General features: G+C 51.4%; 1 protein-coding gene across 2 annotated transcripts; it reads left to right on the top strand.

Annotated features, from left to right (window-relative positions):
* The first annotated feature begins 2,181 nt into the window (after positions 1–2,181).
* Positions 2,182–8,451, top strand: REEP2 (receptor accessory protein 2). Of its 2 annotated transcripts, none has more exons than XM_006923065.3 (8): positions 2,182–2,389; positions 4,227–4,299; positions 4,564–4,640; positions 5,954–6,074; positions 6,307–6,420; positions 6,784–6,925; positions 7,028–7,158; positions 7,246–8,451. In XM_006923065.3, the coding sequence occupies exons 1-8, from the start codon at positions 2,358–2,360 to the stop codon at positions 7,312–7,314; spliced, it is 759 nt and encodes a 252-aa protein (XP_006923127.1). In that variant the 5' UTR covers positions 2,182–2,357; the 3' UTR covers positions 7,315–8,451. The 2 variants fall into 2 exon arrangements, with proteins under 2 accessions (XP_006923127.1, XP_006923126.1); XM_006923064.3 differs by having other exon boundaries at positions 6,778–6,925.
* The last annotated feature ends 10,207 nt before the right edge of the window (positions 8,452–18,658 follow it).

The raw sequence follows: 18,658 nt of genomic DNA, 5'->3' as shown, positions 1-18,658 counted from the left end.
TTCCCCACATGCACACACTGGTGACTCCAGGAACCATTTCCACCTATTACCAGCGTTCCCTTGGGACTCCTCTTACAGTTCCAAATTCAAAGGAAAGTTTGATTTTCCTACATGAGGCTTTTTGATTTTTGGGTTTTTTGTCCAGAAATATTTTCAGCAAAATTTTCCAACTCAGTGGAGTTTTATTAAGAATTTATTTGAAAATAATGGATTCATTGGCCCATGGGTACATTGGAAAATGTATCTATCTTCTTTCCGGCTGTACTGTAGTGCCCTGCAGGCTTGTTTATATGTTCACAGTTACTTTTTTTTTTTTTTTTTAAATAAAAGTCATTTACTGTAGAATACTTTTAATTTCACTTTCTGTATTTTAATTTTGTTGAAGGGCTGATTGGGATTTCCATGTTCTTATTAAAAATCTAACAAATCTGTTTGGAGTGGACTAAGTTCTTTCTGTGCCAGCCATTCTAAAAATCAAGGCCAGGTGGAGGTTGGGGTTGGAGGTAGAGGATGGTTCATTTTCAGATGGTCATTACATTGCTGCATCTGATTATTATCCTTTGCTACTGAATTTGTTCCCAGTTGGGAGAAGAAAGTGCCAAGTCATTGTGGTTTGAGGGCTTGGGGGTGAGAAGTGGCCATACCAGTTAGAGGTGGGAAGAGAGGTGGTTTCCCATGGTTTATACTCAGTGAATGGAGTGGAAAGGTGGAATCCTACCTTCCTGGCACAGTCTAGGGAGAAAGGGTCCTGGCAAGGGGATGGCCTGAGCAAGGTTTGGGGCAATCAGTGGTGGGGTTCCTCAAAGCAGGAGGCCTGGCTGTCTACATGTGAAACGTGGCTCTAGATCCACCTCAGAGTTGGTGAAAGAAGACCCAAATGGGATTTATCTTTGTTTATCGAGCAGCAGTTAAAGTGGCTTGAGGGTTTAGGACAGAGTGTATTCCAACTAGAAAAGGCCTTTTGAAGAGGAAGTTGTAAAGAATAGCAGGAAGAGGTCATTAGAGGCTGCTTCTCTGGAGCCTGTTGGAAAACATCTTCCAAAGTGAGCCTGAAAATACAATTGTCAGTGTGGAAATAGATCATTGTGTGGTTCAAAGATACTGAGTTTGAATAAGACCTTAAACGAAATACAGAGCCCTGAGCATGTCCTTTCAGCCTGGGTGGTCACGGGCTGGTACTGTGATCTCCAGAAGGATTACACCTCTGCATAAAGGGCAAATGAATGCAGAAGCTTTGAAATGGGACAGGAAAGGAAAGCAATGAAGGGAAGGCGGGTTGTAAAGGTTGGAGCTTTGTTGCTTTGGTAAAAATCAGGAGGCTGGCTAGGGGCTAGCCTACATTCTGGATATAAATGTCTTAAGAATTAGGGCATTCACAGCTGCCAGTGCTTGCTGATGGGGGTGGAACTGGAGCCCCTGGATCCATCTCCAGCCTAGACTCCAGGCGTTTGAAGAAGGTCTGAATCCCCTGCCCCAGGGTATCCACCTCGATAGCTTAGAGCTCCCTGCAAAGTTTAGGAACTGACAACTTGGGGGAAAAAAAAAAAAAGCAGGTCAGATTAGAGGATTTTCTCCCAACTGGAGTGATTGGTGATGGTCAAGAAAAGATGGGGTAGACAGATGCACTTATAACTTTGACTTCAGGAGTCCTTGGGTGGGTGTCTTTACAGGACCTGTGATGGGGTAGGGAGGTTTGCTAGTCAGCAAGTGGAAGAAAATAGCCTGTTCAAAATAAGCTGCTTGGGTTAATATCTTAGCAACATGACTTAGTCGTTTTGTGACACTTTGTTAATTACTGAACCTCCGTAATCTTTCCGTTACCTTATCTATAAATGACGATAATTATAACCTCTACCTTAGAGGATGGTCCTGAGGATTCACTGAAACAATGCATGTGACGCTCTTAGCTCAAGGCCTGGCACATGGCGCTCAAGTTATAGCTATTATTCCTCGTGGGATGTTTAAGTCTTTCAGCCCTATGTGGATAGGACAGGGGAAGGGCTGGGATGTCCGGATGGAACCGTGAAGGCCTCCGAGGACCTCAGCCCAAGGGCTTTGAATTCAAGAAAGGTGAATGAGCGATTAGAAGAAGGCCAAGCATTGAGGTCAAAGGCGCATGCCCGACAGCAGCAGGTGCGGGGGGCGCGCCGCCGCAGCTGCTGCGGCCTCCCCTTTAAGAACCGCCACCGCCCACGGCCCGCTGCTGCGGCAGGGACCTCCCCTTTAACGGCGGCGGCTCGGCGCTCCGCGGCCCCCGTGGCGGCTGCTGCTGCTACTGCGGCTCTTGCTGCCGCTGCCGCTCTACCTCCGGCAGCTGCATCCTCGGCCCGGACCAGGTCCCCGCCTCGCGTCTCGCCATGGTGTCCTGGATCATCTCTCGCCTGGTGGTGTGAGTGCGGCAGCGGGCGCGGCCGAGTGGGAGAGGGATGGGGGATGGGTGTTAGGGATATTGAAGCCCGGGATGGACCACTCCATGGTTTCATACGGCAGTCACCAAAAGGCACGTCATCCCTATTTGGGTTCCCCGGAGACATGGAAGTGCAGGACCCAGGACTGGAAAGAATACTGAGGAGCATGGCAGGCCTTGCTTCTCACCCTTTTTATTTTTAATTTCCCTGCTCCTTCGCCTTCCCTCATTCTAGGGGTTTAGCGCCACGGCTTGATTTATGAGGGAAGGTGGGCATGTCTCTTCCCCCACTACCAGTTCTGGGCTGGAGGAGCTGCTTAGACCTGGGCTCTCATCTCCCTCGGGGGAGAGAGCTAATGGAAGAGTGGGGAGCAAAGCAGGGCCTTGTCATTCCATAGCTTAGGACCCAGCTTTGGCCTCCCCAAAGGGCTGCGTCCTTCCTTCCTCTTCCACTGACTGTCAGGAGTTAGGGATGAAGGCACATGCTCTGAAGGACCCCCGCGGGCAACATCTGGGTATCAGGAAGTAGAGATGCTTGGAGGACAAAGTGTGGGAGGTAATGGGGAGAGGATATGTGTGCTCAGCCTGGGATTGTGAAAGCCGTGGAGAAGAGGGCATTAGGTGGCCTTCATTCCAGGCGGTCAGCCACGTCTCTGAGCTATGTCCCTCCCACCTCCCCCGGGCTCCAGGAGGGAACCCTGCTCCCACAACCCCAGACTTTGTCTTTGAGGATTCTACCTGCACCCCATCTCCAAAGGCCAGTTGGGAATTATCTTGCCCCTATGAGATGGATCCATGTGGAAATGCATTACCCCCACACTGTCAGGGACTGGGCCTGGCAGGGGCTCCACCCAGGGCTCAGCCAACTTCAGCTCCAGCTCAGGACTCTGCCTTTCAGCCTCGACCATGGGGGACTGACACCCCAGAATCCCCTCCTTGCTGCCTTCTTCCCATTCAGTGCTGTCATGTGCTTGTGTCCTGGCTTCCTCTAGACCCACCGGAGTCTCCTTCCTTCCTCTCCCCCATGCCACCCCAGAGAGAATCCAGCAGTCTCATTCCATGCGGCCATCAGAGTGGCTGCTTCCCTTTTGTTTACAAGGGTTCCCTGAGGGCATTGGTCCTCTCATACTCTCACCTGTGACCTGTATGTGGGCTCTAATGGGGTCACCACCAAGTCCACTCCAGCCAGATCCTCAAGCCTAGGACCGTACCCTGAGCCTGGTCCCAAGAGTGTCTACATGGGGGAATAAACCTCTTTGCCCTTCCCAGGGCCTCCTGTCCCTATGTCCTCTGTTCTCCAGGTCTCCAGGGCCACAGTGATGCCTCTGACTGCCAGGTAGAGTGCCCTGTTAGGCAGTTTCAGGTTCTCTTGTGGACCTGGCCCTATCTAGCCTGGCTCTGAGATGGGAAGTAGAGGATGAGGGCAGATGGGTATGTATGGACATGGTGGTGTCTAGAGAAGACAGCCCCAGAGCAGTGACTAGACGCCCCCACACTCTCATATATGTTTGTGCATAACCAAGGATCATGACTGAAGGGACCACATTGGACCCTCTGGGTCTTTTTGTGTCTCAAGGGCTGGAGAAAAATAAGGGGAAAGGGGCATCACCCTAGTTGGCTGGTACTTCCATGCTTAGGTATCACCCGAGTCTTGACTGCTTTGACTTTAACCCCTGACCTGAGTTTATCGAACCAATTGCTGTGGCACTCTGGAGTTCTGTCCCTTCTCCCCTTACCTACCCAGGGACTGATGCAGAGCTGGGAGGGAGAGGCCACTCCTCTTGGCCGAGGTGCCCAGTAACCATGCCTGCCTCCCTAGGCTCATCTTTGGCACCCTGTACCCAGCCTATTCTTCCTACAAGGCCGTGAAGACAAAAAACGTGAAGGAATATGTGAGTGTGTATGACCCTTCATCTCCCATCCAGCCCACATGCAGAGATAGGGGGAGGACTGTGGGTCACATTACAGATGGGGTGACTTTGTATCAGTACTGTTGGCACTAACGAGACCCTGGTTCAAAGGAGGTTCCTGTGTATTTCTTTCCCCATGTCCTGGTGTGACCCTTAGGCAAAGTCTAGGTCCTGAGTGTTCCTTCCCCATAGAAACCTCCAGAGGCTTCCCCAGGCCCCAGCCAACGCTGCCCTCTCTGCCCTCAGGTGAAATGGATGATGTACTGGATCGTCTTTGCTTTCTTCACCACGGCTGAGACACTCACAGATATCATACTCTCCTGGTGAGGTCCAGCATCCCCTCCCTGTATCTTGGGGTCCAGGGCTTCTGACTTTCTCTAAACAGCTAGCCAAACAGATTGAGACCCAGGGTGGAGACCACAGTTTCATGGGGTCTAGATATCCCCCGCCCCATTCAGGCCTGGCTTGATCAGCAGAATAAGAACAAACATACCCCCTACACTTCTTTCTGGTGGCAGCCAAAGCACCACAATAGAATTCAGGAAAGCTGTTTCTGCCAGACCTTGGGCAAGTGACAGCTCTCCTATTTGTAAATGAGTCAGTCCTAAACACATTGGATGCTTGTATTTTAAAAACATTTTCTAGACTCTACTAGACTATGTATGAACACTTAGAGGACAAAGAATGTCTTCATCATCTGTATATTCACAGCAGGCACTCAAAAATGTTTATTGAATGGGCAAATGCTTGTTGGAAGGGAGGACCAACATAGCACAGTACATTGGAAGTCAAAAGAAGAGAGTTTTACAGAGAGGTAGAAGATAAAAGATCATTGCATTTGTAGATTATAGTAAATCCTCACTAAGTCATCGATAAGTTCTGCAACTTTGAGCAGTAATGCGGTAATATATAACCAAACTAATTTCACCACAGACTAATTGATACAGATAAGAGTTAACTTCTTACCTCACCTCATGAGCATAGTAACAAAATGATGTTGAGTGAATATTCAAGGACCTGCAGTACAAGAGTCTAAAGTCTTTGAGAAAAATAATTTTAGCAGAGGAAAGAAAGTAGGTTAAAATCGAGGGCAGTGAGTGTAGTTGCCTCTTAACTAACACAAGCAAAGGAGAGAGCTTTGATGAAGGCTTTGTGAGAATGTAGGAGAACTGCATGAAGGAGTATGTGGCCAGAGAGGGAACTGTGGGTAATGGAGAACAATCCTTAAAAGCAAGGGGCATGTCATGGCGGCAACGATTGGGATCTAGAGCACAGCTAGAGAAGCTCATCTTTGTGGGAGGGAGGGAAGGAGGAGAAGGGGATAAGGATGCAAGAGTAGACCTGTAAGATTGACCCCAGGACAGAAGAGTGGGTGGTCTTCTGTCAGGTCGAGAAGGCTGAGACTCTGAGAAAAGAGCCAGGAAGCCACTGCTGAGGGATATTCCTTCTGGGCTCACTTCTCACCTTCCCACTTAGGGTCACAGCCATACCCTCCAGTCTCCTTGAGATTAGGAATGATCACATGGTAACCCCAATGCACTAAAGGGTGGGGGGCCAGCTAAGGTTATACAGAGGATCAGCGTACCTCCTGACTCCCTGTTCCAGGCTCTGCCTCTTACCTTTGTCCCCTCAACAGGTTCCCCTTCTACTTTGAGCTCAAGATCGCCTTTGTGATATGGCTGCTGTCCCCTTATACCAAGGGCTCCAGTGTACTCTACCGCAAGTTCGTGCACCCGACACTGTCCAACAAGGAGAAGGTTTGCCCCTACTCTGCTTCCCAGCCAGCCCCCCAGGCCAAGGCAGCCCAGTGCCTGCAGCCACATACATTCTTGGCCCTCCCTGTGGGTGGCCAGAGCCTGAAGTGACCTGGTAGGACCCTGGCCTCCTGCAAAAGGCAGTGCCTTTGTCCAGGTGTGAACAAGGGCAGGGCAGGGCCTGGCCAGCAGGGCCCACCCCTCACCTCTTCCTCCTTCTCCTCTAACCCCTCAGGAGATCGACGAGTACATCACACAGGCCCGAGACAAGAGCTATGAGACCATGATGAGGGTGGGCAAGAGAGGCCTGAACCTGGCCGCCAATGCCGCGGTCACTGCTGCTGCCAAGGTGAGATGAGCACAGACCCAAGCTCCTGGGGTCCCCCCTTGTTCATTGCATCCCCCTGGGCAGGTCCTTTTGCATCCACCCTGTCCTGAGTACTGTGAAGGTTTGGGGCTGGTGCAGCTCAGGGTTCCACTCCTGGCTCTACCACACTCAAGCTAAGCGACTTTTACTCTTCGAGCCACAGTTTCCTCATCTTTCCAAAGGGAAAGTGTGGCCCCAGCCTATCAGTGCTGCCATAGGACTGGGTGAAGACAGTATGGGAAAGGCACTGAGCCCAGTGGCTGCCCAGTGCCCTATGGTGACCTCTGTCTCCACCCCGCCCCTTCCTCCGGTTCTCCCGGTGCGTGGTGGTGACCCTAGGGCCAGGGGGTGCTATCAGAGAAGCTCCGAAGTTTCAGCATGCAGGACCTGACCCTGATCCGGGACGAGGATACCCTGCCCCTGCAGGGCCCTGACGGCCGCCTCCGACCCAGCCCCAGCAGCCTCCTGGACACCATAGAGGACTTAGGTACAGGCAAGGCCCAGGGTTGGGCATGGGGACACAAGGGCAAGGAGGTGGCCAGGTGAGAGAGATACCCGGAACCCTCTGTTCTTTTCTCCCCACAAGCAGGAGATGACCCTGCCCTGAGTTTAAGGTCTAGCACGAACCAGGCAGATACCCGGACAGAGACCTCTGAGGATGATGTGGGAGACAAGGCCCCTAAGAGGGTCAAATCCATCAAAAAAGTACCCAAAGCTGAGGTGAGAGCCCAGGCCAGAGCTTGGAGGGATGGGGAAGGGGCGGTGGCTCCAGGCTGAGCCCTCTGTTTTGCTCCCTCCTTCCCACAGCCACTAGCTTCCAAGACACCGAAGACCCGGCCCAAGAAGAAGACCTCTGCTGGGGGCGACTCAGCTTGAGGTCGCAATGCTCCACAGGCTGCAGAGCCCCTGCTCCACACTGTGCCCGTAGCCCACGTGTCTCAGGCCCTAGGGCCTTTCAGATGGCTGTCTCTGGTGCCTGCCCAGTGGCCACTCCTCTGGAAGAGCCTGGAAAAGAGGAGGGAGGTCCTGCTGCGGGGGGTTGAGGGCAGAGGCTTGAGCAGGAGTTGAGGACTAAGCCACCCAAGGAGGTGAGGGCTCTTCAGAGCCTGAACCACCATTCTCCCTGCTCCAGCCCTGCCCGCCCACCCAGTGCCTTGCTAAAAACCATGGCCATCCACTTCTCTGAGGTCCTCACATGCACCTACTGCTCTCCATGGGGTGGGGATGGGGGTGCAGTCACAGCCCAGATGGACCAGAGATGGGCCTGAAGGCACCTGGGAAAGGGAGGGAGTGGGGAAGGCCTCTGGGAACCTGGGCAGGGGCTCCAGGCCACAGCTGTGAATGGAGGACAGAGACTTAGTGTGTGCTTAAATGACCAGGATGGCCAGGCCAACTGGGGGCATTGGGTAGGGCTGTGTGCTACATGTGCCCATAAAAAGAGGTGGGGTTCCAGGACTGTGTGTGTGAGAGTGTGTTTGTATCTTTCTGGGTCTAGGGCTGGGGCATGGGGGTGTTGAGTGTAAAAGACTTTTTCTCCAGCAGTGACCATCTCCCACCATCAGCCCCGCAGCCAGCTGTCCCTTCCCCCGACCCCGGCCCTCCTTTCTAGCCTCTGAGCCTCAGAGGACCCCAGCCCATGAGAGAATAGGGCTCCAGGGGGGGACCTCTCACGCTCCCCGTCCTCAATCCTTTTTCGCCTCCTCTCATTCCTGCCCTGCCCCTGGACTGGGGCAAGGCCCACCGTAGAGGCCCCTGCTGAGGTGGTTCCTTTCCTCCTCCCCTGGGGGCCCACCCTCCTTTCCCCCATGATCTTCTTCCTGTGCCAAGCAGACTAGGCCCCCTGTGAACAGACCCATCAGAGCCCACTCGCTGCCCCAGCTTCTGCCCATGACTTCTGTCAGGGCCAGGAGGGATGTGTAAAGAAGAAAAATTTAGGAGCCAAGGGATTCCTAATTCTGTGGAAAGTAGATGCTCTTTGGACCTTTGGCCCTGGATGAGCCAATAAACCGAATTCCGGCACCTCATTTATTCTAGCCTCTGTGCTTTGTTTGCGCCCCACCTAGTCCACAGGGGGGAAGGACCTGAAGCATGAAGCAGGACCAAAGCTGTGGGAGGGAGGGGTAAGAAGTCAGACTGTGAACCCCAGGAGCTCTGATTTCCAAGGTAAGAAATAGGCTTGAGATGGTTCAGTCTGGGAGAGTGGTTTGGGGGTTCACGATAGAGCCAGGGGACTAGAATGGACCAGGACTTATGATGGGCTAGGGGCCCCAACTCTCAAGGATTTCTTGTCCTTCAGAAACCTGCCCTGAGCCCCCCTCCCTGAATGGACTTTCCGATACACATGGAAAGTGCCAGGTATAAGCTCTAGGGATAAAGACCCCGATGAGGCCTCCAGGGGAGGGAGGATAGACTGCTGGGTAGAGCTGGAGGACTGGATGGCCACAGTGCCTAGCAAGGCTAAAAAATGTTAGAGGGAGCTTGTGAGCCAGAGACTCTGAAAGGAGGAGACAAGTGGGTTGAAGGAACAGATGGAGATGGGGAACCAGTCCCATGGTTCATGTCTGACCCTGAGAACAGACAAGGAGGACAGGTACCCAAGGACTAGTGCAAAATAGGTGGTTCATGTGGCCCCAGAAGGGAGGGACCGAGCCCTGAGCTGCTGGACTAGGTTGGAGAAAAGAAGGAGGTTGCAGGACTTAGGCTCTGAGCCCTTGGGAGGTAGAGCCAAGGCCACCAGGGGCAGAGGGGCACAACTAGCTAGGATGAGACCTTGGAAGGCAGAACTCAGGAGAAGGGAGAATATGCTAGGGGAGTAGAAGCAGCATCAGAAGATAAAGGAAAAGAGTGGAGAGGGAAGGGGGAGGGAGAGGGAACGGTGCAGAGAAAGAACAGCTCAGCCTTGTGGAAGGAAAATGGAGGAAGCTGAGCATGGGCTGGGGTGTGGATTCGGGCGGGGGTGGGGCACCTACTCAGAGGCTCTGACCCCAAGGTTGGCAAAATGCCCCTACACCAGGCTTTCCTCTCCCTTTCCTGGCATCACAGGGTATGTCCTCCTGCCACACTTGAGCCCAGCTGGCCAAGAACATCCAGAACTGAGGGTGCGGGAGAGGTGGGGTGTGCGATACCCTTTTCACCTTCCCTGGAATCCTCCAGTCATCAGTCTTCTCAAAGTCATTCTTTTCACCACCGGCATCTGAGCAAATGGGTCCTCCTCTATCAGAAAGAAGAGGAAGTATCGGGGGAGAGACTCTCTTGTTCTAGGAAGATCTCCAGAGAGTAATATGCTGCAGTCTCATGCTAGCAGCTACCATATGGTCAGGAAACCAGGTTAGGCCCTCTCTAACCTAAATCGCATCTGCAGTATAACACGCACACGCACCACGCACTCACACACACACACACTCAGACACACACTTGCACCCACAGTGACCAGTAGCTAAGGAGGTCACTGCCAGATTCTGCATTGCCAGGCTCTTTATGAACATCTGAGTTTCCCTGTGTCAACAGGAACATGCTCAGCTTTCCAAGCTCATTTGTCCGTTGCCATGGAAACATTCAGTTTCTTAGAACTCGGCACAGTGCCTGGCCCCTGTGGTGCAGGGGAGGAGACGAGAGATGGAAGGTGACAAAAATAATGGGTGGAAAGGCTCCTAGGAGGAAGCTGGTGGGACACATCTGGGTCTAGGTGACCCCTTGCTATTTCATTCCCTGGGACCATCTGCCCTCTCCCCTCTGTCTCAGTAGATCCCTATAGGCAAGGGGAGTGGGGAAGAGAGGTCAGAACAGAGATGTATGGCTAGAGCTATATGGAGGGTGCTTGATCACTGCTTGGGTCCCCAGTGGGCACTGAGAGAGAATTAGCTTTGGAGTAGGGGCTGTGTGTCACACCTAGACCACATTGGGGACACCAGACAGCCCTCCAGACCTGAGGTTTCTGGTTAGAATGGCCTCAGGCCTGGAGCTGGTTCAGCTGGCTTCCCTTCCCTTTTATCTGTGTGCCCCACACCCAGAGAACCTGCTTAAAATGGGATTTCCAGGCCATGACGTCAGAGAAAAGCTAGAAGCTCCAGCCTGTGCCAGCTTTTCCTTGATCAGCAGAACTGAGCCCAGCCTTGCTCAGCCTGGAGGAAAGGGGGATAGGCATAGGAGGCAGGCGCACTGGGGGCTCTGGGCCATGGTCCCCACATCTGTGGCATCCAGGGTAACAGAGAGAGACAGTTTCCAGGCCAAAATCCAGGGCTAGCTCCTCGACTACCTTAAATTTCAGCCAGTACATGATCATCTCCCTCCAAAATTCCCCCAGTTTTTCCCTCTCTGAGCTGGGTCGGGCCTTCCTGGAGGAGGAAGGCACCTCAACTCTTAGAGTCATTTGGGTTCTACCTGAGAGCTTATCTCACATTTAGGATGGAGGCAGCGATGAAAGGCAGCCTGCAAGGAGGAAAAAGTCCACTAGGTGGCGCAGCTCCCTCCCAGTGTGGGATTCCCTGGCCCCAGCAGGGGACAATATTTCCTGCAGCCAGTCCACTTAAGTTCTGGTGAACAGGATGCCCCATGCCCCACTCCCTGAAATTAGAGGTTTATAAAGAAAGCATTCTTGTAAGTAGATAGGACAGCTATGGATTCTCAAACAATCACCAAGATCAATTTGTGTGCACACTCCCTGCCCACACCCCATAGGAAGTCAGACCCATAGGGCAGTTATTCCCATTAGGTAAGGATCAGACACATCTGGGAGCAGGAAAATTTCCAGGCTGACCCAAGGAGGGCCCTACAGCCCAAGGTACCCAACCTAGGCTTCTGAAATGGCATCTAGAGAGGCTTCTGGAGCTGATGATCAGTTGGAGAGAGAGACTCAAGGGGCGACAAGGGTTAGAGAACTTGGGAGGGGCAGGTTAACCCCAGAAGAAGGGATGCTCACCTGGCTGCAAGATTCCCTGGATATGATCTCCCTGATGGCCACAGTGGCAGTCCCAGGCCTGCCCCAGTTTTTCCTGTCCCCTGCCCCTTCCCTTATTTTCAGCTCAGGTACTGTGGGGCTAAAAAAGATATCCTAATCCCTAAACCCTCGAATCTCAAGGTATTTTTGCAGGAGCCCAGGCTGGGGGTCTTCAGTTAACTACCTTTCTCCAACCTCTTTCCCAAACTGACCCCACCAGCCCTGTATCCCTAATGAACTACCCTCTTCTTTGTCCCAACCAGATGAGTGATTAATAAATAATACTTCCTGAAATATTGATGGCAAGTTTTACACCAGGATCCCTTAGCTGTGCCTGTCACTGGGGAACTTGAGAACTGACAGAGAAATGCATGGCCCCCAGACAGTTCTTCCCTGTCTCTGCCAACTGAAGGTCTCACTTTGCCAAGATTTCGACCTGTTCCCATCTCAGCCAGAATCATGATTCACTCCTATCAAGTAAGAATAGGAAAGGTCCCCAGAGACTGACTCATCCGGCCCCCTGGGAAGTATGGGGTAAGCTAAACCAAGCAGAGATCCTTCTTGATTCCTATGTCTCTTATACAACTGAGATCCCATTTCCTCTGTTCCATGTCCACCTTGGACATGCTAGGTCCAGATTTCTGAGTGATGACTCAGAAGGAGACCTGCAATTTCCCTGCCTCCCCACTTCAACTATTGAGAGCCTGAGCAGAAGAGACTTACGTGCTCCCGACTTCTCTGGCCTAGGTTACTTCATCTAGTTTTGTTCTCCCTGGAAGAAGGAGAGGAGAGAGGAGCTGGAGGAGGAGCTGGATGGTCTTGAGACCTCTTGGGTGGCGCACACCTGATTCTAGCACTGTCTGTAGAAGCCTGACCCACTCAAATCTCCGCAGTGCTTTCTGCCCAACTACTCTCAGTCTCCTGCTTCACGCGGTCAGCTCCTGCATGTGCTTCAAGTATCAGCTTAGATGTGACTCCCCTACTCCACTCCCTCCAGGCCCCTGTGGCATCCTGCTCTTCCTCCCTGAGGTGCATATCATTCTGTTTGGTCATTGCCTATTTCCCCACCACACTGAAAGCTGGGGCATAGGCAATGGGTCTACCTTGTTCACCACTATTTCCTCAGTGTCTAGTTTGGTGCCTGGCATACATGTAGTAAGCACTCAGCATATTTTTGTGGAACGTTCGAATGATGTCCCTGCAGCACTCCTGGAAAAACACCAGCCTTCAAACCTCAGCATCCCTCTGCTGAGCTGTTTGCCTGCACCTGAGGATGGGTGTCGGTGTTAACAGCAGCTGCCCACATCAGTCCCCTCCCTCTGATTGCCCCGGCATGTGCTCAGGCTCGCTTGCTCTCCTTTTCTCTCTCACACACACAGATGGGAGTCAGCTTTCCAGCCACATTCAGTTCTCACTTTAATTCAAAAGCTAAATTGGGAAGAAGAGCAGCTTCACACTCCTAATTTAGCCTGGGAGAGAAAAAGGGAGACAGCCTGGATGTTGCCAGGGAAAGGAGAAAGTTGGGCCTGGGGTGGGGAGTGGCGGCAAACATACCCAGAGCCCAAGAGAAGACAACGAAACCCTCACCACCCGGCTTCTAAAAATAAATCATCCAGAGCCATGACCCCAGAGTGACCTCTAGAAAGCCTCATTCCTATCCCAGTGCAGCCATTATCCCAGTCTAGGGGTGGGATTAAGGGTGGCAGAAGAGACTCTGATTATCAAAACTATACAAAGAGGGAGATGCTGCTGCTGGTCACTGGTAGTAGGAAACCAGGAAGTCCTTCTTAAATCTAATTTTAATCCCTCTTTGTGATAGCTGAGATGGATGATGAACAAAAACAGAGTCCACAAATAGATCCTTGCCCACTAATACTCATAACAGCATTACTCACTATAGTCAAAAGATGGAAACAACCCAAATGTCCATCAAAAGATGAGCAGATAAACACAATGTGGTATATCCATACAATGGAATATTATTCAGCCTTAGAAAGGAATGAGATTCTGCCACATGCTACAACATGTGTGAACCTTGAGAACATTATGTTAAGTAAAATAAGCCAGTTGCAAAAGGACAAATATGATTTCACTTACGTGAGGTACCTAGAATGGGCAAATTCGTAGAGACAGGAACTATAACAGAGGTTACCAGGGACTAGGGGAGGGAGCAGGATGGGGAATTACTGTTTCATGGATACAGAGTTTCTGTTTGGGGATGATAAAAGAGTTCTGGAAGTGGATGGTGGTGATGGTTGCACAACACCGTGAATGTATTTGATGCCACTGAATAATTTGTACACTTAAAAATGGTTAAAATATGTGTATTTTACCACAATAAAAATTTTTAAAAGACACTGAGTCCAATGTCAGCTTCAAGACACAGTCATCCTGCCATGATGGCTCTCTCTGCAGCTGAACCAAAGCGAAAATGGGTCCAATGAGTTGCAAAGATCCCCTCTCTTTGCCTGCTGATAGGAGCACAAGTACTGCCTCTGCCCAGAGCAAAGCCAAGGCCCCTCTGCGGATATTCCTAGGGAGAAGAACTAACTCTCCATCCCTCTTATCACCACTTGTTAGTGTGATAATCTGGATGGAAGCTCTTCCTTCTGGTCACGAGTGCCAGCTTCCTCTTCAGTCACTCATTCTGATGTTGCCCTAAAACAGGGTTCCCATATGGGTGGAGTAGGGGGACGGCTGGAGAAGGAAAAATAGAGGGCCGTTCATTCCAGTCTCTCCAACCACACTACTGCCACTGTACCAACGGAAATGCATGTACTTTGGGCCGACCTGCCCGTCAGCAAATTTGGATGTCAGTTTTTTCTTGCTCTCTGCATCTAACTGGGAGGCCCCTGACAGCTGGTGCTGATGCATCCAGCCCTCGCCCTCTTTCCTGGACTTTTGCATGGTTTCCTGGCTGGTCTCACCACTGGTCTTCTCCATCCAGCCTCCTGACATTATTTTAAAATGGCGAGTTGGCTTTCTGACCTCCTGGGAACCACTTCAGTGGGTGGGGGCTGGATTAGGGGCTCCCATTGTCACCGTGCTTCCCCCATGCACAGTGTTGTACTGGCTTGTTTACTAGTCTGTGTCCCCTACTATGCTGTGAACTGCAAAAGGAGTACCCTTCTTACCTCTCTTTGAATCTTTAATGCTGAGAGAAGAGTAGATGTTTTATAAATAATTGTTGAATGAATGAATTGAAATGATCTGTTCACATGTCTGTTTCCCCTATTCCACTTGACTCAAGAATCCCCGTAGGGTGAAAGCTTTGTCTGACTCATTATGGGACCCCGGAGAACAGTTCTTGGTATGAGCTGGGCTTTAGCTAGAGGGTCCTGAAGTCAGTGTTTGGACTGGAATCCTGGCTCCGCCATTGCCCAGCTCTCTGACCTTGAACAAATCTCCTGTCCTCTCTGAGTCTGTTTGCTCATCAATGAAATGGGGGTGAGAATGCATTGGGAGGCATTGTGAGGTCAAATGTCTGTCAAGTGTTCAGCACAGAGCCTGTCACATCGTAAATGTGTCTTGGGGGTAGGGGGAGTGAGAGAATGCATCTAGAGATTAAGAAAAATTAGAGGAAACAAGCACGCCATGGATTGCTCCATCCTGGTGTTTGGAGGTAGAGGTGAGGGGTGAGGCCAGTGTCAGAGTTGGGTAACCCCAGGGGCTGCCTGCCCCCTCCCTTCCTCCCCCTCACACCAGGTCTACAGAGTTCAAGCTCACCCGCCGCCAGCTGAGCAGCCCCAGCTCTGGGCGGTGGTTAGGGGCCAGAAATAACCTCTGTTGCTATTCCTGCCTTTCTGGGCTGGATGGGAACGCTGCCTTTCTAATCTAAAGGCTGCTCTAGACTTCCTGCACATCAGTGGGTTCTTATGTAACGCTCCCCTCCCTCTGCCTGCCTAACGAGCTTCCAGAGATTTCTGCAGCCTGCTTTGCTGCACATTCAGTTGGGAGTTGGGGGAGCAAAGAATTCACCACAGGCTGGATTGTCCTCTAAGCCCAGGGTCCTGCCAGCCGTAGCCTGGGAAAGAGGTCACCCAGCATAGGGCACGTAGAGACTGATGTCCAAGGACAACGGCAGTTGCTTTCTTCATCTGCAGGGCGCTCTGGGGCAGAGAGAACCTAGAGAGCCCTATCTAAGTGTTCACCTACCTCCACCCACTCCCTCTGCCCTTAACAGACCCTCTGTGCCACCTCCCCAAGTTTTTATGCCCCACTGTCTTCCGCTTGAGGCCTAACCTAACTCTGTCTGGCATTTGTTTCCTCAGGGAGACTCTGAGGATAATAGCCTAGACCCCAACTCTCTAAGGCAGACCCCCAACCCTGGGCCAAGTCCTCCATGATCTCTTCCCAACAGCCCCTGGGGCCCATCCGGAGTATGCCAGGCACCCTCTTCAAAGTCCAAGGGAGCCCTTCTCTGCATGGGCCCTTCTTAGAACTTGCCTTCACCTATCCTAGGACTCGGTTTACATCTGGCACCCAGTCCCCCACGTGTAATTGGAGTATATAAGATGACTGCGTACTCCAACACTCTAGATGATTCTCTCACATCCCCTGTCTTTCTCTGTCTCTTTTTCCCCCCATCCTCTCAGTGCACCTTCTGTCCCACCCTATATCTGGCCTCTTCAGGTTTCTTCTCAAGACCCTCCCTGAGGTGGGAGCAGAGCTGCCTCCAGACCCATCAACAACTAGGCCCTCCATTTTTCCAGCAGAGCCTATCAGCCATCGGAAAGTGTGACAGGCCCCAGACAGAACCAAAAAAAGAGTCACTTCCTGAGCCCCAGGGCTGGCCACAGCCGTGGCAAACCACGATCTGAGCAGCACATGTGGGTGCTGACGTAGCCTGGGGCTGGGGAGAAGGAAGCGGCAATGGAAAAAGGGGCTTGTTTTCTTCTGAGATCTGCAAGCTGCTCAGCCCTGGGTCAGGTGTCTGAGACATGATGGTTCCCACTGTCTTTCTCCTGGAGCCCGGGCTGCCATGGACAAGCTCGGTTCTTTTCTCACCTCTGCCTCCTCCTCCACCCCTGTTTGCAAGGAAAATCTGAGCACAGACAGCAGCTCAGACCTGCAGTCCTCCAAGGGCCTCTCTCCTTTCCCAAGGCTTCTGGCACCAGTCATCCGGCGGGCAATGTCTGAGAGTCCCAGACTCATCCCTAAACATAGCCTGAGGCCCCATGGGCACTTAGGTGCAGGAGTGGCTCAGAGCCTTCCTTTGCCTCAACCTGGTTTCCTTTAGGCCCCAGGCCAGTTAGTTGTCCTATCCTGGTTGTTTGTCACAAGTTGGGTGCTCACAAGCCCAAGTTGAGATTTGGCTCCTTGGAAGGGGACAATTCTCTTTAGCATGTCTCTTCCCCTTCCTGTCCCCCCAGTCATAGCAAACAGAAGTGTGCCACTGCCAAAAGACAGACCAGAGAAGTGTGGGGAAAACTCAGGTGTCCCTAGCCCTGCTGCTGAGAAGGCAGGCCAGCAGCATAACCCTACCCAGGACGGAGGCTTTCAGGCCTTCCCTCTCACTGACTGCCCCATCACAGAGAGGGCGTAGGTCTGGGCAGCGTATAGGGGCTTTGAGCCAGTTCCTCTTAATGTTCTTGGGCAGAAGCTGCCTTCCAGGGGCATACATCATGGAGGCTGGGCAGGGCTGAGAAGGCCAACTCCTCTTCTCTGTGAGCTGTGGAGGTCAGAACAAGGGAGACGAGAGTGGAGGTATACAGTTGAGCCCTAAACATTCTCACTGCCCACACCTTAGCCTGAAGCTCCAGCCTGATCGTGGTCAGACCTCTTTCCCTTTACACAGCTGTCCCTTTTGCCTGGAATGCTCTCCCTACCACACTCCTCTATGCAGACTTGGTTTTCTCTCATTTTTTGTATCTTTGCAGAAACGTCACCTCCTCTGAGATGCCTTTCTTCACCTCTCTAGTATGTCACAATTATCATAGTGTGAAATTTTCCTTTTTAGTTCCATCTATCCCACTGAGCAGTGGTTTTCAGGAGGGCAAACTACTTCTGCCTTCCCCATTGTGAAAGCACCAAGTCTGATACAAGCAGAAGCCAATAAATACTTTTTTTTTTTTTAAGAATTAATGTTTTATTCAACCTTCTCTCCTACTACTTCCCAATAGAAACCCTCTCTACTCCGGCCTATTTTTCCCAGACAGGCCACACATGGACTCTCCTGGCCACCGTACCCCCAGACCCGACCTGAAAGTACCTCTCACTTCCTCACCACAAAGTTTGATCCTTTTCATGTTTTTTCTCCTCCAAAATCTCTTCATCATTCCTGCGCTCCTCTCAGTTCCCTGGAACCTTCGGTAACTGACTTTTGGTGGCTAATGGGGTTGCTTCCTATTCTTAATTCTTGTGTAACATGGTATTCAGGCTCCTCTACCCAACCATAAGCTCCTTAGAGATGGGGGCCTATGCCTTAGGCCTTATTCCCAGGTCTTGCCCACGGTTAGTCCTAAGAAAAAGTTTTTGTTGTATTAATCAACCTCCTGGGTTGTAACAGAAATTGAAACGAGCTTGTTTTCTGTTATTAAATAAAAGAGGAATTCACTGGTCTGCGTAACTAAAATGCCCAGGCGTATCCAGAGACTTAGTCTCTGTGGGTAGAGCTCTTCTCTCTGACTTCCTCTGCTCCGGCTTCAGTCTCAGGTAGGCTCTCCAGTCCTGATGGCAAGATAGCCTTCAAGCTCCAATGGCTGAGTACCACCAGGGAAAGAATTTCTCTTTTTCAAGGGTTCCAGAAGAAGTCCCAGAAGTGATTCGCATTGGCCTGGTTTGAGTCATGTGCCTGTCTTAACTCAATCGCCATGGCTAAGGGAGATGGAATGCTCTTAGACTGGAGCTTCCTAGACATACCCACTCTGAGATGTAGGATGGGGTTATCCTCCCCAACCACATGGATTGGAATGGTTCCCCAAAAGAAATCGCTGGCTGGAGAGTAGTTATAAAAAGAAAGGGGAATTGATATTGGGCACACAAAACAAAAATGTAGACTATAAGGATTTCCAGAGCCCAGCTTCAGTGAAGACCTTACAATACCTTAGGTCAGCTTGCACATTAGAATGAATGAGAACCAGCTTGCTCTGGCTGGAGAAGAAGGATGTGCTCTTGGGGTCTGGGTAGCTCTCCAAGGACAGAAAAGGGATTCTAGAATGAGGTGCCTGCTCAGTTCTGGCATTCACAAGCTCAGGAAGATTATGACTCAGTTGGTCTAGGGTAAAACCTTTCTTTGTCAGAGCTTCATGAGTGATTTTGCTGCACAGTCAAGGTTGAAAATTT

Source organism: Pteropus alecto, unplaced genomic scaffold (genome assembly GCF_000325575.1).
Source record: "Pteropus alecto unplaced genomic scaffold, ASM32557v1 scaffold78, whole genome shotgun sequence".
NCBI lineage: Eukaryota > Metazoa > Chordata > Mammalia > Chiroptera > Pteropodidae > Pteropus > Pteropus alecto.
Note: the sequence above shows the minus strand (reverse complement) of the source record. Positions and strands in the feature narration are given on the sequence as shown.

Bases quoted from the DNA above. Each gene is read 5' to 3' on its own strand.
- REEP2 (XM_006923064.3), top strand. From the start codon at position 2,358: ATGGTGTCCTGGATCATCTCTCGCCTGGTGGT. The intron at 4,641-5,953 runs GTGAGGTCCAGC...TCCCCTCAACAG, and splicing joins ACAGATATCATACTCTCCTG to GTTCCCCTTCTACTTTGAGC. The intron at 6,075-6,306 runs GTTTGCCCCTAC...CTAACCCCTCAG, and splicing joins CACTGTCCAACAAGGAGAAG to GAGATCGACGAGTACATCAC.